This window comes from Sciurus vulgaris (assembly GCF_902686455.1).
Source record: "Sciurus vulgaris genome assembly, chromosome: 7".
Lineage (NCBI taxonomy): Eukaryota > Metazoa > Chordata > Mammalia > Rodentia > Sciuridae > Sciurus > Sciurus vulgaris.
The window spans coordinates 144,068,584-144,088,308 of record NC_136467.1 but is presented as its reverse complement, the minus strand read 5'-3'; the positions used below and the strand labels follow the sequence as shown (position 1 = coordinate 144,088,308).

At 46.3% G+C, this 19,725-nt stretch overlaps 1 protein-coding gene across 7 annotated transcripts in view; it reads right to left on the bottom strand.

Moving 5' to 3' along the window:
- Nucleotides 1-545: 545 nt before the first annotated feature.
- The window catches only part of HIVEP1 (HIVEP zinc finger 1), a 134,413-nt gene continuing 115,233 nt past the window's right edge, over nucleotides 546-19,725 (bottom strand). For all 7 annotated transcript variants that reach the window (XM_079147899.1, XM_079147897.1, XM_079147898.1 and 4 more), the window contains 3 exons: nucleotides 19,503-19,604; nucleotides 3,750-4,258; nucleotides 546-2,237 (listed from right to left, as the gene is read on the bottom strand). In XM_079147899.1, coding sequence (XP_079004025.1) covers nucleotides 1,080-2,237; nucleotides 3,750-4,258; nucleotides 19,503-19,604 — 1,769 coding nt within the window. In that variant the 3' untranslated portion in view covers nucleotides 546-1,079. The remainder of the gene's footprint in view (nucleotides 2,238-3,749; nucleotides 4,259-19,502; nucleotides 19,605-19,725) is intronic.

Genomic DNA, 19,725 nt, shown 5'->3' with positions numbered 1-19,725 from the left:
ATCATTTCTAAAGAGAGTTACTTAAATCAGAATTCTGAATTTGGTTCTTCCAAAAATCTTTGATCCTCTGTGATTCAGTCCTGGACAAACCTGTGTGTGTGACCTGCAGGACTGAGAGGAAGCAGCACCCATGGTAATGACAGACCTGGGCTGGGAGCCTGGAGGACCCGTTTTGTAGGTGTTATCCGGGGCAACCACTCAGGAATGCTGTGTTCTGACTTATATTACACTTACCAGAAATACTCACATCCACCTTCAGGAGCTGTGCCCACTTCAGCTGTGTGCTGAGCTGCGTGCACTTACAAAAGTTGTTACCCGCCTGATCGTCTCAGGAGTAAGTAACCGCAAACTTACTGCAAACATAAACAAGCAGCCTGGGTCTCTTGGCTGTGGGGCTGCTGTTAGTTTCACTTGGTGGAGGGGTTACTAGGGCCCCTGCTTCTCAAGCCAAGGTCAGGGGATGTGGGAAGAAGGGAACCTGGGGTAGAACCGACACAGGTCACCGATCCCTGGCTGCTGCAAAGAAGGCACAACTCAAGTCAGGGTAAAGTCAGTAAACAATATTTTACTGAAACATTTCATAACACAGAAAATCTGTCTGAAGTGTAAAGTTACTGTCTTACACAAGAAGAAGGACAGATCCATTTTCAAAGACTAATATGAATACAATAAATATGGAGTTTACATACTAATTTATACACAGAAACTGCCCCACGGCCATAAAAATTTATATTCAACAGTGCAAACATATAATTTAATCATTTGATTTATTTGATGGGTTCTTCTTACTAAACACAAATAACTACCTGGTTTTCATATACATATATAACATATTTTCATGTATATAGATATTCAACAATCTGTACAGTTTCTAAACATAAGACTTCTAAAAGGCACAATTGTCTATACAACATGTACAAAAATGGCTGGAGCTGACACAAAACAATTATTATTGGTCAAAAGTTCATGATTGCACAAATATTAGTCATGAGTTTATGTCAGAAAAATGTGCTTTAAGGAAAGGAGGGTTTTCAAAGAAACCTTTAAGTGTTATTAAAAAAACAATAAAAAAGAAATCACTAGGTTGCTATCACAAGCCTGTCCTCATCCTCGTCGCTGCTCCCATCGCTGAAAGGCACCGGGGGCTGCCTTTGGGGCGGAGCCGCGGGCCTGGGCACCTGTCTGTCCGGAGAGGGCGTCTGCAGGCCTGATGGCTTTGCAAAGACTTCGGCCCGGGCCCTCCGCAGAGGCTCTGCCGGGCACGCCGGCTGGCCCTGCCCGCGGCCCGCCTCAGGCCTGAGTTTCACGTGGCTGGCCGAGGCAGCCTTCTCCGTGTCCGCTGCACTTGAGCCATCAAGCCTTGCGTGGTCGCCCGCATGGGCAGGTGGACCCGGGACGTTTTTTGCACTTTCCGGCTGGACTTGCGGTGACCCCTGAGGAGACTCGGTCCTGCTGACCTGGTGTGCGCTGGCTACGGAAGTCTGCTGGGGTGGCGTCTCGCTCGCTTTGCTCTGGGAGGCGGGGGCTTCGGGCGCTCCCTGCGCTTCGAGGGCGACCTGGCCAACGGAGGGAATCAGCGTGGGCAGGGCGATGTTCAGGATCTGGAGGCCCGGGATGTGCTGCGGGGCCGCGCTGCTCTGCGCGGGGGCGTTCCCCGTCAGGACCTGCAGTCCCACCGCGTTGAGCGCCAGGCCTGGCGGGTGGGCCTGGGGCGCGATATTCGTGTTGGCCAGGCCCACGATGTTGACGGTTTCCATGCTCAGCGACGTCAGCGACTGCAAGGCCGGCGTGCTCAGGTTCTGGAGGCCCGGCACCCGGATCTGACCAATGGGAATGCACGGCACCACGCTGCTCAACTCGGCCACCCCGGAGGGATGTGCGGGGCTGGCGGCCTCCGTGGCAGTGTCCCCAGGGGCGCCCACGGTTCTGTGAATGACACTGACAGCAGGAATCGTGAGCTGCACTGGCCCAGCCTGAATGGGCACAAACGTGGAGTAGGTGAGGCCTGCAGGCACCACGTGGATGCCGCCCACGGGAACCACGTTGCACGGCGTCCGGGCGGGCTGCTGGGAGTGCAGTGGGAGGTGGCTGAACAGGTGGGTGTGCGAGGAAGGCAGGCCTGCGGGCGCGGGGAGGGCGCCCTGCTGCGTGTGCTCGGGGGCGGCGGGAGGGGCGGAGGCCACGGGAGGAGCCCCTGCTGCTGGCTGGGCGGAAGGAAGTCTGGCAGATGACGTGTCCTGAAAGACAAGAGAGAATGATCCTTTGATGGCAGAGCTTTCTCCGCCACGGAGCTGACACGTAGTGGCTCCGCCTGTTCTTCTGAGTTAAAAATGTGCCCATTTGCATTTTATAATAATAAGCTTGCCCAAAATTACATTTTGAGTTTTAGAAATAAAAGTCCACCTACAAAATCTGCGTCTTTGTTTCCTAGTATAAATAACAGGAGCATTTTGTATACTACTTTGTATTTTTCAAACCAATTTCCTTTATCTCATCACAAATTCTTCTGCGAACGCCAAACAGGTGGCCAGAGTTTTATTCCCATGCTGGTGCTGTCATTTCCAGCACCAGCAGCTCCACCTGAGACTAGGAACCTTCGCTGACTGGGAGATTTGCGCCCGTGAGCACCAACTCACCTGAGAAAAATTAACCCAACATCATTTGTGATGAAAAAGCTGTCACTGGAGAAAGGCTGCTGTTCACTGTTTCCTCCTCATTCCTAAGTTTAGGAAATGTGTGCTGACACTGATGTCCAGGCCTCAAGGTGTGTGAGGGGCTCTGGGACAGAAGCTCAGAGCAGGGGTGATCAACACTTCAGTAAAGAAATGTTCATGGGGAGGGACTGACCTTGCCTACCCCCTTCTGCAAAAAGACTTTCATCTAAATATTAGCCTTTTCTTGATATTACCTATATTATGCAGGTATATTAATTTATGTATTAGCTTCTACATTAATATAATTTAATTTAATTTAAACACTAATACAATTTGTTAATCTAGGCCTAGTCTGTAGAAATCCAAGCTTTTACAGTCCTTTTCTTTTTCTCCAGTATCACCCTACCAAACTGCAATCCATCTCATTTAGAAATGAATCCTGTTGCAACATCTGATACACAGCAGCAGCAAGAGAATGACAACTGTGACCAAATGTGCACTTCCCAGAGCTCACCACTGGCCAGACAGATGCAGTCAGGCAGGAGCACAGGCTGCACTGTCCCTAGCCCTCTGAAGGCCTGTGGCTGGCCTGAAGCTGCTCCTGGAAGCAACTCTCCCAACCTGCCACACAGTTTTGTCATTCAAGCAAAATGAACTTCCTAACAGATGTCCAGTCACTTTAACTTTGCCATGAAAACCGGTGGCTGTTTTGCCAATGGAGCACAAAGTACACAGCATTTGGATAACATGGTCCAAATCCATGACATTAATCTGGTGGAAAGACGATTTCAAGGAAACCGGGGATAAGTAAGTCCCAGGGTTCTGTTCTCAGTTGGCCCAGGCATAGTTTATTTCAAATAAATGGATGCGTTTTTTTAAGAACCATTTGGCTCTTCCACAGATTTATAACACAGTATGTGAATGCTGACTTCAACCCTTAATGACTCCAAAGGACATGAGTGACTTCTGCCATTAAATATAACAGAAAAGTAAGCTGGTTTGGCCATAAGTAACTCAGGTGTGTTATCTGTGAAGCCATTAGGCTCCTCGTGTGTCATGGGTAAAGAAAGAGAAGGACCACCACTGATCATGTACCTGTGTCACGGTGATAGCCCTTCCTGCCAGAGAGTCCTGCAAGGCTTCTGATTCAGGGTAGTCCACAGACATCTGATGGCACAGGGACCTGGCTGCAGCCTCCGCGGACCTGGAAGGCTCGGCGGGAGGGCCCGTTTGGGCTTCGTGGCTGGCAGCTTGCTGCGTGGCCTTGGCTGGTGAGTGTGTCCTCTGGCCGTGGTCGGACTGCACCGTGCTCAGCACAGTCATCTTGGTGAGCAGCACTCTGGGCAGCACGTCCATTGGGTCTGCGTGCGCCCCCGAGAAGCAGTCGGGCGTCCTGGCGTCCTCGTCGGCACTTGCGGAGTCCTGCGGGCCACTTCTAGCGGGAAGATGCTGCGGGCTGGCGGTGACAGAGGGAGCGGCGGACAGACCAGACTCGGCCTGGCTGTCCTCGTCGTCGTCCTCGTTTTCATTGTCATCTTCCTCGGGGCCGTCGGAGTCCTCAAGGTCACATCCAGACCTCTCGTAGCTGTATCTTTGCTTCTCATCTAGTAAGACAACCAAGAGCGCGTCAGAGTGCTCCACAGGCACGCGGGCCATCTGACGGTGCCCAGGTGGGCAGCACCCTGGAGTCTGCCCACGTGCCCACGCCCCAGGGAAGGGGGACTGGGAGAAGCAGGGGGCACAACAGGAATCCAGGGAGGGAGGCTGAGGGGGAGGCAAGGCCAGGGCGCCCGTTAAGGAAGAAGAGGCAGGAGCCTCGGGAGAGGAATCCGCCAGGCGGGGGTCAGAGAGAGCAGGAAAGGAAGCCCCACGTGCCACACCTAAAACTCTCTAGCGGATGGACCCGCAGGAACCTGACGGAGCCCACAAGCTCGTCCACTGGGCGCTGCTCCTCTACCTGCTTCCTTGTACCTCCCTTTTACTGAACAAATTAAAAACACAAAAAATGGATGGCATCTGGTTTCTGAGCCAGATCCTTTCATCCCTGAGCAGGACTGCGGACACGTCTCCACTGCTCTGCGTAGAAACATTCTTCAGATAATTAAGCTGCCTTCTCTTAATTTTTAGAAATTTCCAAGAGAAGTGGTCATTTCCCGTTACTTTCCCCTCTGATGCGATCAACCCGTCTCACTGGAGGGACCGGTCTCCAGATCCACCAACATGGACCACAGCGTCAGAGGAGCGAGAGCCACAAGAACGCGTCCACCGAGGTCCGGGGGGCTGCGTCCCCGCACGGTCACGTGGGGCTTGGTTAAAAACCGCACCTCCTCAGTCCGAGGCTCCCTTAGAGACTCACATGAAGAGTCCGGGGCGGGAGGAACAGGACCTGCCCACTTCTCCACCCCGCGCGAGGCCAGGCCAGGCGGGACACTGCGGCGGCACCACATTCTCACCTACCCTCGGAACCAGGCGCATCTGTGGCATCACCTCTGTGGGTTCCACCAACCACAGTCCAAAAATATTAAAAATCCAGCAGTAAATACGGTTCTGCATCATGCATCACCCTGAACAGTGTGACGGACACCCATCTGCTCTTCCTGCTGGGGACCCCAGTCCCTCTGCTCAGCTGCCCATACCGGGCGTCTTCCTGCCCTGTGCATGGTTCAGCTCGAGGCCCTGGCACCTCGGTGCTGGCTCCAGCAGGAAGGTCAGCAGTGCTCCAGCCGCCTGGCCCACGACCTCACAGGCCACCTGTCACCTCGCAGCACCGGAAGGGAGAGTGAGGTACCAGCATCTCAGAGCTGCCACGGGAGCTGCTGCTGCTGCCCATGTGACTCTACTCCCCAGAGCTGCGCTGACCGGCTCTTGTGCTGATCTGACTTAAACTTCACCACAGGTGTGCTCGCAGAGGGACAGCCCCGGACACGGAGCTCCCAGAACTTCCAAGGCTGCAGACCCACTGGGAGTCTTGGCAAAGTCTCCCTGCGGATGAGAGGGGAACTACTGCCTTTGTAAAAACAATTTTTTTGGGTGGATACTGGGACTGAACTCAGGGACATCGACCACTGAGCCACATCTACAGCTCTATTTTGTATTTTATTTAGAGACAGGGTCTCACTGAGTTGCTTAGGGCCTTGCTAAGTTGCCGAGGCTGGCTTTGAACTTGCGATCCTCCTGCTTCAGACTCCTGAGTCTCTGGGATTTTAAGTATGCACCACCACACTTGATTAACTAACTACTGCCTTCTTTAAAAAGAAAAAAAAAATATATTGAGAGAAATAAACAATAGGTATTTTTCCTGGCTTTCCCAAATACTAATTTTAGTATCCTTTATACACAGCAAAGATACATTCTTAGAGAAAAGTCTCAAAGGATCTCTAGATCAAAACATTTGAAGATCATTACTTCTAAAATTTTCATGTTATTTACCATGGATATGTGTTAGTTTATAATTAAAATATTCAAAGATAAAACATTTAAGTTCTATCATTTTTATCATTTTTTAGCATTTTAGGTTCCCTTAATATGAGACTTCATAAGCCTTTTGCTTTCGGGCCTTTCCTATCATGTTATTAAATCAATAAATCTGCAAAATAACACCAGTGTATTGAATCTCACTAGGGACTGTGCTGGAGATGCCACCAGTGATTTCTGGGTGCTGCATGGACTCCCAGTACCTCAGATGCTTCTCTGGCATCTTGTCTGATATTTCAAATCCTAAAATTGGCACGTCATTCTCAATTTGACTCAGCTTTGCCATGTCGGTGCAGATGAAATACTATTTTCCAGATGCATTTTCTGTTAAAGTGGGAAAGCAGAAAAGAGCAGCGGAACTGGATGACTGGAAGATGGTCACTGGGGAGGAAGGCTGACTTCATCAGAGGCCAGCCTTGCCACAAAGTCCAACCAGAACAGGTCTTGTTTCCCTTACAAAATATTGCTTTAGAAACACAAGAGTAGGCTCACTTCAAATTTATGTCTTTTCCCAAACCCACAGGAAAGCTGAGGTCCTAGACAATGAGCTGAAAGGAGAGAGTCAGCAGGTAAAGAAACAAGATTGTCACCTGGGGTACATGCAATAGGACATTGGCAGAAGAGTTCAACTAGCACAGTCAACAGAACTACCAGCTGGACTGGAGGGCCGAGGGGCCCTTGCAGGCACTACGTCATAAACCCCATCCAGCCCCTCACAGTAGAGGGTGCTAGGCAGCATCTGTCCACTACAGTCCAGATCTGGAGGAGAAGAGCAGTAGCCTTACAGGAGGGGCCAAGAACTCTTCACTACAGAACAGAGCCTCACTGGCAAGGGGAAGGGTACCAGGCACTGAGGTCCTCAGGATATGGGACAGGGAGCAGAAGACACAATTCAGCTCCCAGGGAGAGGCACACCTGGGAAGGCCGTGGCCCAAAAACACAAGAATGTGGTGTACATGTAAGACAGAGGCTGAGGCAGAAGAGATGGCATGCTGTTTTCCCTCTGAATTTCCCTCCCCAGGCGCCAAGCTGAGGGGCTCTGAGGAACAGACAGCTAGGGAGAAGGACAGGCAAAGAGCAAGAGAGTGCAGAGAGGCTGCCTCGACACCAAGACACAGTGCAAAACCAAGACCCGAAACCAGAAAACCGCAGGGGTCGCTCTTGTAAACCAACCCCACCCAAAACACAAGGGGCCTCCACAGGAACCTCGGCCTCGATGCAGTGAGGACAGCAAAGCAACATGTCCCTCAGACTCAGTCCAACTCCTGCCTCCACACCAAAGGCCTGGCAGGAGAGGCTGGCCCAGTCCAAGCAGAAAAAACATTCACAAGGCTCTCCATCGTCGTATGCAAGATGTCCAGCTTTCAACACAAAATTACCAGGTACACAAAAGGGTGAGAAAAAAGTACACCAAGAGGCAATGCAATCATCAGAACTGGAGTCATACGAAACATGTCAGAATGACAGGGAATCTAAAGCAATTATTAATGATTAGTACGTCCAAGGCGCTCATGGGAAAGGTGGACGACAGGCAAGATCAGAGGGAATTTCAGTGGAGAGATGGAAACTAAGAAGAATGAAAAACAATGCTCCAAATGAAAAACATAGTAATGAAACAATAAGGATACTGTCTAACTAGGGATTCTATGCCCTCTAAAAATAAGTTTTACTATTCAACTGTAAAGAGAAATTAAATTATGGCATTTGCTGGTAAATGGATGGTACTGCAGAATATCATGCTAAGTGAAATAAGCCAATCCCCCAGATCCAAAGGCTGGGTATTCTCTCTGATATGTGGATGCGAACTCACAATGGCAGGAGTGGGTAAGGGAAGAACAGAAGTTCACTGGATGAGACAAAGAGAAATGTAGGAAAGGGAGGGGCAATGGGAATGGAAGACAGTAGAACAAATGGGACGTTACTTTCCTATGTGTGCATATGACTACACGACCAATGTAATTCTATATCACGTAGAAGAATGGGAAGTCATACTCCACGCATATAGAACATGTCAAAATACATTTTACTGTCATGTATAACTAATAAGAACAACAACAAAAACAAAAGAGAAATACAGAATTCTTCCTAGTGCTGGTGGAAATATAAATGCTAGTACTGCAACTTTGGAAAAGTGTGACAGTTTCTTCCCAAGGCAAAAACATATACCACTATATAATCCAAAGATTCCAGATATCGAACTCTAGAGACAGATGACTCTAACCAGCACAGAATAATTCCATGAACACCCTCAAGGGGGTGGGAAGGAAGTTTCTGATCTCTGTGGCCTAAGCAAATAAGGTTGGCTGTACACTAGGAAGGCCAAGAACAAACAGAACTGCACACACAGCTCTGCAGACCTGCTCTCATAGGGGTATCGTTCAGGGTTCCTAAAACTGGGCCATTTGCGGTCAATTATGGAGGAGAAGCAGGTTTCCCATTTTGGGTAAAAGAAGTTAAAAAGAAGGAAATGGAGAAGGCTGTAATAAACTTTGTAGTGCTGAACCAGAACCATAAGAACTGGTATGGATTCATGCCTCAATTACACATGTGTGTGCATGCACATACGTACAGGTGAATGCTGGTATGTACACACGTATTTCCCAGCTCTATTCAATGCATGGGGCTAGAAGCAGGTACACGTCAGCAGCATGAGCACGCGAGGGCCTAGATTTTGCTTTCTGAACACCACTCTCCAGGAAAAGGAGCCAGCAGTCCTTAGAGAGTTGGCTGAGCACAGGGCTAGAACATCTCGGGGTGTCAGAAAGTAAGGGACTTCTTAAGCAAAAAAAAGATACAGCAAAAGGAAACAGAACAGACCTCAAAGCACTCTCTGTGGCCAAGACCAATGTGGAAGCTGAGCTAGGCAATAAGTAACAGTAATACTGATTTATAACCCTACGAATAAAATATGTATCCTTAAGTCCATACTGATAAAAATGAACGAAGGCTAACTTTTCCTTACAGAAAAATTTCAGTTAATAAATTAGAACATCATAGTAATAATGCCACAGACAAGACCCATCAATGAATAAACAGGGTATTTGCAAGGTCTCAGTATTTCTCCACAAATATTTAATATTTACAAAGGGAAACCTATTTAGGTCACAGTATGGGGCCCTGGCAGACACGATGTCAGTCATGTGACAAATGTCAAGGTGGCTGATGACACACTGATATCATGTACACCACCCTGTGGATTGTACCCCAATAATGCATCTCAGTCTAATCATAAAACATCAGGAGAGCCCAAAATGAAAAACACTCTTCAAAATAACCAACACTTGATCAAGGTCATGAATGATAATGGCTGGGGAACACATCCCAGGAGCCAGGGCAGAGATGACCGAACGCAGCGAGGGGTCCTGGACAGACGAGGGACATGGTGGGAAAACTGGTGACATGTGAAGGTCTGTGCTCCCTCCACCAGTCCCAGAGTGCCCAGGTGAACTTTGTAGTGTGGCCCTGTGCCCCAAGTTGTGCAACAGGCTCACAGGAGGGGAGGCTGGGTGGAGTGCACAGGATGAAGTTTGTAACTTTTCAATTGAATGAAAATGACCTTTTAAAAAAGTTAAACAACAGAAAACCATCTCCAGTGCTCCAGCAGCTCAATTCTCCTGTGCTCAGACCAGTATTCTGTCTCTCAGAGAATCCAGCCGACAGCCACCTCTCCACTGCCTTCACCAGCTTTCTGCTAAGCATTTCTTTCTTGCCTGTGGTTTAATAAGGAAACTTTAAATTCGTGAAATCAATTCTAATTTCAACCACTTGTTTGGGTTAATTCAGAAGCACAGGAAATTCTCCTAAATCTACCTTAACCTAGATACATGTTTTAAATTTTTCCTAGCCACAAGTACTCTTATCTTGTATCTGTTTTTTTGCATTTCTTATTCAGTTGTACTCAGGACAAAAGAACAGCTCCTCTTTGGTTCCAGGCATCTACACTATGGGAGAAGCCAGCTTAGCACTGCAGCAAGCTAGTACCATCTCATCACAACTGAAGTCTAAGAGTTTGACTTTTTCTCAGAGAATGATTTTAAAAAATTAAAAATACAGTTAATTATTTTTACGCGTTGAGTCCACAGCTTACAAGTGTCAAAAGAGATGGAAGCCCATGTTTGTCTCACTGAACATTTTATACTCGGTCATACTTAAAAGATCTTCCTACAGGATGATCTAAAAGAAGGTGAACAATTAATTATAGTCAATAAACTAGTTTATTATGAATATGCATGAGGTTTCTTGTTTATAGGTACAGACACTAAAAGCTTTGTATAACTGATTACCAAGAGTAGAACATAAACAATGCAGACCCTAAGGAGAACATAAACTCAATTTAATTTCACAAATAGGCTGTGCTCCATAACCACCATGGAAGTTTAGGAATTAGTTATATTATAAGCATTTTAAAATGTGTGTGCACATAAGTGCACAAATACAAATATACAGTTAAGTTACAGCTCGGCACAGCAGCACATGCCTATAATCCCAGTGGCTCAGGAGGCTGAGACAGGAGGATCTCAAATTCAAAGCCAGCCTCAGCAAAAGAGAGGTGTTAAGCAACTTAGTGAGACCCTGCCTCTAAATAGAATAGAATAGAATAAAATAAAAAGTTATTTAAAAAATATATATATATATACAAATAGTTAGAAGCATCCTGACATTTTACAGTATATATTTACATAAAAAAAATTTAAAAGAACGGTATATTTTTAAAGGGGAGAGTATAAAACTATGTGGCTCCATTTTCATCTGTTTAATCACAGCTATGATGCTGTCCTGAGTATCTGTTCTGGTAGGAATTGGCAAGCTGTGGTCACTGGCTCACTGTTCTTGTCATGACAGTTTCACCAGAACATGGCCAGGTTCACTTGTTGACATGTGACCATGGCTCCTTTTCTACTGCACTACAATCACATGGTTTAGGGGCTATGACAGAGAATGCATAGCCTGCCATGCTGAAATGTTCACTGCGTGGCCCTCTACAGAAAAGATGTCTGTACCACATTACCATGTTTGAACCTAACATCACCCTGTGAACTCCACTGCACACAAGGAAATTAAGAAACCCACACAATCAGAAAGCATCGAAGCCAAGACCTGAACCAAGATTTTTATGTACTTACAAGTCCTATCATTAGTCCAATAAGAGACACTGCCTTTTCCCTAGTATTTTGCAACTGTTCCTTTTTTGGTGTGGATGATTAGAGGTTAACCCCAAATGTCGCGGTTTATTCCTCTGCAGACATCAGAAACTCTAGAAGAGACGTAAGAAGTCCAGATCTGCTAGACAAATTGGTAAACGAATGGCCCTTTAAAGTCCCATTCAACGTATGCCCTCCTAGGCACACTGCCCACTCATAATTAACAAATGCTTCTGAAACTCAATAAAATTTCATGTCAACACAAAAATAATTCCTTTGTTTTCTGAGGAAGAACAGGTATGTAATGCAGCGACTTTTTTTTTTTTTTTTTTTCACAAGTAAATGTTTTCAAATATTTACATCAAGCAACTTCCAGAGGATGTACTTCAGAGCCACATCCGAGGACTCCCTGCAGGGGCTGCCCTGCCTTCACTGCCGGACAGTGACCCCTGCTGGAGAAGCCAGACCACAGCCAGAGCTCCAGGACCCCGGGAGTGTGGGGCTCTGCTGGGCTTTCCACATGCTGCTGGTAGAGTGGGGCTGTTTTTGCTTTTCTCATGTTTAGAAATGTAACTTTATAAGTAACAGCAGCAACCTGGGTTACCTTTCTTAAAGCATGCAAATAACAGTTTTGTTTATAGGACGGAAATACCCTGGTAAGCACGTGGTAGGCCAGAACCTAATGTCTGTTAACTTTAGGAAGCAAATCCAAAGACTGTCAGATCTGTGTTGCCATAGATGATGTTAATACTGCTTTATTTCAAGTGTAAACCTGACAGCCTATTATGGTTTCATACTGTACATAGAAATTTTTCTTAAAAGGAGAAATAAATATTTTCTCTAAGAAGCCCAGTATTAACTACAAGTTTCATTTAGAAAGAGGACTTTTGCTGGTATTTTATAATTAACTTAAATCACTTTTAAGTGAACGTGACACAGTTTTTAAAACCTGGGATGCACATGGCCTTTGCATGCCCAGTATTGCTCAGAACCTAAACTCCAACAGGAGCAGCATTCCTCCTCACCCTACACAGCAATACCAGGCCCCTTCTGGCAGCTGAGGCCACACTTAACATTCCTTGCACTGAGGTCCAGCATCCTGTGGAGGAAAACATTCTTTGGATCAAAGGATGAAAGCAAACAGCCGAGGGCATGATTTTTTTTTGACACAAAAGGTGGAAACTAAAATGTATCCCCTAATACCCCAAGCGCACAAGGACAAAAATCCCTAAGGCTATATGATTTTGTATGGCAAGAATACAAGGGAATGTCAGTGGGGTTGGAAGGATTAGACTTTTCATGAGCATATACTATAATTATAGCTTAAGCTGCTAATTTTAAACTAAGTGGAAACTTCTTTCAAATTCCAGATTCCAAATTTTAAAGGCTGGCTTACAAAAATTCCTGATTCCCTCTGCTTGGTTCAAAATAGATGTCTCCCAGATCCCTGAGTTTACTCTGTTGAGAACTGGAACGAGAATTCCTCTGCTAAAGGGTGGGATGGGCAGCCACACAACCCACTTTTGTGGAGGGCAGTAAGGTCTATGGCCTGCCTCCACACCGGTCCCACGCTGACCTTTGAGCATCGGGCACATGCACGTTAGCTGGTGACTGACAGTGGGCTCAGTGAGCCTGGCAATGGAGGAAGACAGTCAGGATCCTTAGAAAAAGACAAGACTGAAGATAATGCCAGGAGGAGACTTTGAGGGGAGGAAGAAGTAAATGTGGGAAAAGCCTTCAGTGAAAAACAAGACGGGGCAGGTGAGGAGGAGACTAAGTACAACATTCCTAAAGTGACCTGCACTTCCCAGAAAGTCATGAGTTGCTTGGGCTGTTACCAAGTGGCGGAGATGTCTGAACACTGAACAGTGCATCAGCGTGCTTTGCACAAACAGCCTGGTGTCCTGAGTGCTGGACACATTCTGTTTCATGAGTGAAAGCTCAGAGACCTTTCTTGGTGATGACTGTAATTATTCTACAGCAAAGATCAAGAACCCAAATGAGTCCTATCAACCTAAAAACACCATCCTTAGTCTCCTGAATGCTGATTTGCAGAGTCTGGCAAGTTCTGTGCCATTTCTATTTAGAATCAAATCTCCTAAATTGTGCCCTTTTGTTTAAAAAAAAAAAAAATTTACCCCATTTCACACACAACTGAGGTGAGCAAGACTTAAATAAGTAGGAAGTTCTTGCATATCCTACCAACATCAGCTGTTTAGGAACATGTGCCCAATCTAATAGTCCTTCTTAAAGAACTGTGGGGCTCTATTCCTGACACACAACTGTCTGTTGGTATGAAGTGTGGCTATCAAAACTAGAGGACTTCTTTCTTTTTTTAGATGGGGTCTTACTATATTGTCCAGACTGGCCTCAAACTCCTGGGCCTCCTGAGCAGCTGGACCACAGGCAGGTGTCATCCTACCTAGCTAGCCTGGGAAGATAATGTCACAAATTTTCATATTGCTGAAGACTTGATGTTTCACAGTACTGGTTCCCAAAAAGACAGGTGGCTTCTGAATTGGGTCACCTATTTTTCTTTAATCATGGTATTATACAGTAGGCATCTGTATCTGTTACCATGATTCAATGACAAATTTCCTCTGAATTCAGAAAAACCTAGGGGATGAAGGCACTTGCTGGGTCATCTCAATTTCCAGTTTCCACAGAGCTCGTCCCGATGTCCCTCAGTAACAGCAGGTGTGAGGGCAGAGCACAGGGTCCAAGGAGCCACCTTGACCACTGCTGGCACGGGCTGTGGGCAGCAACGCAGACGCAGCACGTGGAATCTCTGAGGCTTCCGGCAGCATTCCAGAGCGGCAGGCTGAGAATTAAATTTCTGTCAGATGAAGAATCCGAAAAATGGTACCAAGACTTTTTGGTACCACGGAAGCATGTGATGAGGCTGTTCACATCCAAGGGAAATGCCAGCCAGTGAGATGTTATGTGAGCTTACGCTGAACAGCATGTCGTCCCTCATTGTTTGCCTTCAACAGATCCATAAAATGGAGAGCACACTGTCCAGCTGCACTCTGAAGAGCGATACAAGGATCCTGTGTGGTGGCTACTCCTTGAAGCTGTGGCCACAAGCCCCATCCCTAAGAGGGGAGGTTGCCCTGTGTGATCAGGAGGTGGAAACTCCAGCATCAGAGGCTGGCCCAGCAGTCAAGGTCACTGGAAGCTGAGCAGACCTGGGCCTGAGTGTTAGCCACCAACAGACTCCACTTCAAAACTTGAAAAGTGCTGGACCTGAAAATATTCTAATTTTTTAATTCAGCCACTTCCTCTGTTTCTCATATGTCTAATAATTTGTATTTATCCTCAGGACATGAAATTGATAGAAAAAGGAAACACTTTACAGCATACACTGTCACCCTTACAACACCCCAAGGGGTTGATAAGCAGGAGCTTTGAAGACAAATGCAGCAGTCAGAGCAAGCAAGGCCTGGTCTTTGCGCTTCCTCCCACGAGGACAGTGGCGCCTGCGCGATGCTGGCCAGGGCAGACACAGGCTCCAAGAGGAACGCCACTCCCGATTTAATAGCAAAATCAAGATCCCAAGTCAATCTTTACCTCGACACATACACGTTCAAAACTGGATGTCAGAAGGCAAAAATCACGTCAGACTTCCCACCCAAACTGCCAGGCTCCATCTGGTGGAGAAGGAGGGATGCGGAAGCCCACGGTTCCTTAGAGAAACACGGCTCTCCAACCAGGCTCCTCCGCGGTGCTGCTGGAGGCTACCGTTACTCAAGAGGACTACCCGCTTAGTGAACCCAGGCTTCTTGAAGTAATTATCGTCCACATTCTCATTTGCAATAGCAAAAAACCAAAAACAAATTAAAAAGCCTCACACCTCAATAAGGAAATTCCAGGGGCACAGATTAAAAGCCCCATTATCTTCTGTCTCCACTTTTCCAGAACATTTGAAAATAAAATAATCTGGGATAAAAGTCAGATACACATGGTCCTAAAGAGACAGTGACTTTGAATGGCTTTAGTTGATACCCTCCTGCAAAAATTAGATGGATTTCATCAAAGAAACACTATACATATTGCTGACTATTTAGAATAAAAATACTAGAAAGTTGCATCTAAGAAGTAATGGTTCTCAAGCGTGAAAACATAAAGAAATTACTATAAACTGCCATGGGAAAAGCTCTGATTGTAACTGAGGATCATGAGTAGTGAAATTCACACCTAGGAAGACTGCCTCCCCTCTGAACTCTTGCGCAGCACACCCGTCTGCCAGCCCTTCCAGGTTCCAAGTTGGGGCCCTGCCCGATCCTCACCCTCTGTCACACTCAAGCCCCGTTCCTTTCTCCAATCTGTGTGCGTTGCCCAGACGAACCAGTGTCTAGAAGCTAGCTCTCCTTGCCCACCCCTTCACCCACACTGCTCCCAGTGAAGCAACGCCAGGACAAATAAACCCCTTCCCTCTTCTGGGACCCCTTGGGTACCCTTCAGCAACAACCTGGCCAGCCCTGGCCCTTCCCTGCCAAGTCTGGTCCGTCCCAACATCACACAGGGCTGAGAGCTCCTGCAGGACGGTCATCACCCTGAAGACTTCGTGAAGTGGTGAAGAAATAAGCAAATGAATCAAACAGAGAGTAAAACTTTCCTTCTCTACAGTTCCTGAAAAACAGAACAGGCCTTTAAGAGACTGTTATCGAGGAGAAAATAGAACACAGAGAAAACTTCAAGTGTCTAACGACCAATACCAAATGAAATGAATTCTCTCTTCCCCTCACTAATGCCTACGACCCTGGCCACATACAGGATCAGGGCTTACAGGAAAAAGGCATTCAATGGCACATCACAGCAACCACTCACTTCCAGAGAAGGAATTTAATGGAAAAAGAATGTACTGAATTGTGAAAATAACAATACTAAATTAGTTCCCGTAAGATCTATGGCATTTTTGTCTCCTCCTTCATTCAATCAAAACTGTTTGCTACCTAATACCTGCTAGGCACAATCCTAAGAATGGTGAAAACACAAAATCCCTGCTCTTATGGGATTCATTTTCTATTTGTTAGGAACAGATAGTAAGTTCACACACATCTGGTGACACTGTGTGCGAAGAGGAAAAGCAGGATTGAGGAAGGGGCGTCAGCAACACTGGCAGTAAGAGATTGGGGTGCTTATCTTTTAACACACAGGGAAGTTCAGGAAGGCCTGCTAAGGAGCCCTCGGAACAGAGCTGCAGGCACGGTGCAGAGTCCTAGGGTCTTGTGGAGGGCATTCCAAACTGTGGCAAGAAGTGCAAAGGCCCAGAGGCAGGAGACTGCTAGTGTGTTCATAAGGAGAGAGCCCAGCCTCTGAGAGTGGAGGCCAGGAGGGCTAAGCTCCCAGGGTGTGGTGGGCCAGTGCTCTAAGAGACAGGAAACCTCTGGGGTGCAGGCCATTCTGAAGGAAGGGTCAGGAGGTTTTATTGGTACCAGAGGCAAACTGAGAAAATGGGGGACACCAAGGACAATGTCAGTGTTGGCCAAGCCATGGAAGCTTCTTGGGACACTGAAGGGGAAGTATGCTCCTTAGACTGAAGGGGTGAAGCAGGAGAGCCAGACATGTTAGACTTGGACACCTGTTACACATCCAGGCAGAGGTGGTGAGCGGGCAAGTCTGAAGTGAGCAAGTGCCTTCTGCACCCAGGTGGCATTCAAGGTCAGAGACAGAAGGAGATGGCAGAGAAGATGGCGCAGGGCGTGAGCCAAGAGGGCAGAGAGATCAGAGACAGCCCTGCGTGGGGTCCATGGGCAGAGGCTGGCTAGATGGAAGAGCCTGAACAGCCAGAATGTTTCAGGCTAGGGCTAGGCTTATTCAACAGTACACGGCACCAGACTGTGGCTTCCAAAAGCCCCTGCACCCCAACATGGCCTGCCCCGAGGAATTAAGCACAGTCCATCTTGGCCATAAGTTTTATGGAGTAAAAGTTCTTTTCAAAGAATAATGAGACTGCACATAAGACAACACACTCTCATCTATCAAACTAGCCAAAAGTATAAATTCTGACAAAACCATGCTAAGGTGGTGGGGAAACTGTAAATCTCTTCTGGAAAACAATGTAAAATTATAACATGCGGTTAATTTTCTAGGCACCTAGGTAGAAAGTGGTGCTGTTTTGCAAATTTAAAATCCAGATGCAGAACCAAGCCATCCACTGTTCATGGATGTATGCAGGGATGTTCAATGACCGCAGGGAAAACCCCTATTGCCCACATGGCTGGAAGAGGGGTGAGGAGAGCTGTAATGCTTACTGAGCTTAAAAAAAAATTCATGGATTCCAGCGGCTTGGGAGGCTGAGGCAGGAGAACTGCAAGTTCAAAAGCAACCTAGCAAGATGTCTCAAAATAAAACATAAAAAGGGCTGGGGATGTGGCTCAGTGGTTAAGGGATATATTTTGTTTACATACCAATGAAGAATTTTAGGTCTGTCATATGATGCAGCAATCAGGATTTAGAACTTATATTTATACTCTACTATTTGACAAAAACTGGGAAGAAACTTTGAGAGCCTTCTCATAAATGCTAATTAAAAATAAAACCTAAAAAATAAAAACAGGTAAAACTATCACCTTGTTTTATTGGGATATCTAACCCTAACAGGGAGTTCGGTCATCAACTTCCACTTACAATCTAGGATCAGCTTCCAGTGCTTTTGGAATGAGATGATAATGCAAAAACAAACAGATATGAGTCAACCAGCCCGCCAGCCAATCTAAACAGTGCGTGATAATTAATGGAAACTACACTTACTTCTGTGCAGATTTAGGACCTAAGTACTACCTTCCTCTGTCAGTTCAGAGGACTGTTTTTTGTGAGACTCATGTTCCTGAAGAAGTGACACATAGCAGTAGGTACTGTTAAGAGTCCTGCTTTCTACAGCCTGGGTCTCCAGGGATCAGTTTCCCACAGTGGCCTCTGCTCTGCTCTTTGCCTAATTGGTGGGTGATAAACGCACCTGCCAAAGCTCCTTCACACATTCCCCTGCTTTTCATATCTGAACTGTTCGTACCCTTAAGAAGGGAGGCACTACTCTTCATCTTTAGAAATAAAATCAAGCTGATTCATGTACTATGTTGTGAGTTCTCAGATGTGATCAAATGGCTTGATACTTTAACCTCTATTTTCAATGATGCCCTCATTATTTTCTCCTTGGAAATTTTCTCTGTATCAGACTAATATAAATTAAGAAAAATGCAGCAAGCAGGTGAATGTTTAATTTAGGGCAGTCTTAAAAAAGAGCAAGGTGTCTTCTTTTTTTCTTTTTTCTCTCTTTTGTTGATAATTCCTTAGGTTAAAAAGAAATTTTACAAAAAGACATATTTTTTGAGTAGTAAAAACAGATGAACAGTTTGTTCTCCCTCCAAACTGGTCAGAGATAAATACCTAAATTTGTTAACTCTGTTATATTAAAAAAAAAAAAAAGTCATTAAGTCTTTAAAAATAATGAACATTTCAGGCAAGTAAACAAATGCTTAATCCACAAATACTTAGGTGCAGGCACTGTATGTGAAGCCCTACACTACGTGGACCAGAGTTCATGCTGGGCATGAACTTGGTTCCCATTGTGCAGGTACAGAAGCAGCTCAGTGGTGGTGGGGGCGGGGAGTACAGGAATAACCCAAAACAAGGCAGAGAGGATTCATGCGTTGAGAGAGGAAACTTAAATGCCACAGGGTTCAAAAGAAGGGAAATTCCCACATGTGGTGCAGGAAGGGCAATCAGAGGAGGCTTCGTGAGGGCGGTGGATTTCCATTACATTCTGGGAAGTAAGACTCTTCATGCAGAGCAGGAGGTGAGTCTGTGTGGGAGGGAGGGAGGGCCAGGTCCTACGGGGGATCACAGGATTCAAGTCATGCGAGCAGAAAACTCAAGCATGAGGGTGGGTGAGAGCCAGAAATGACAAGATGTAGAAGCAGGCGGCTAAGGAGGATTTTAATCAAGGTCAAGTGGTTCGCACTTTATTTGGTAGACAAATAGGAACCAACGGGATGCTCTGACCAGAGGAGGAGTGTGATCAGATGCATGCTCGAGGGAGGTTGACTTCACATGGGTGCAGACAGATGGAGAAGGGAAAGCTCGGGGTGGGAAAACTGATCATGACACAGGTTAAATAAGAGGCAGTGAAAACAGGAATCACACAGTGACCGTGGAGATGGAAAGGCGCATGGGTGCAGAAAACCCAAGTGCAATGAACAGCGACTGTGGGCAATATGGTACAAAGCCTTACCTGCTTCTTCCGTATCGTGTTCATCTATTAGACCTACTGAGATGCCTAGATCCACACATTTCTTGCTATGGGCCTTGGATTTCATGTGTTTTGTCAGGTTTCCTTAAGGAAAAAGAATATTTACTAAGCTTACATATAAATTATTATTTTGCTATTACATTTGTCAACACTGGCAAATTTCATTCTATTTCAAGCAAAAGTACAGACTGTGGCTAAACAAACC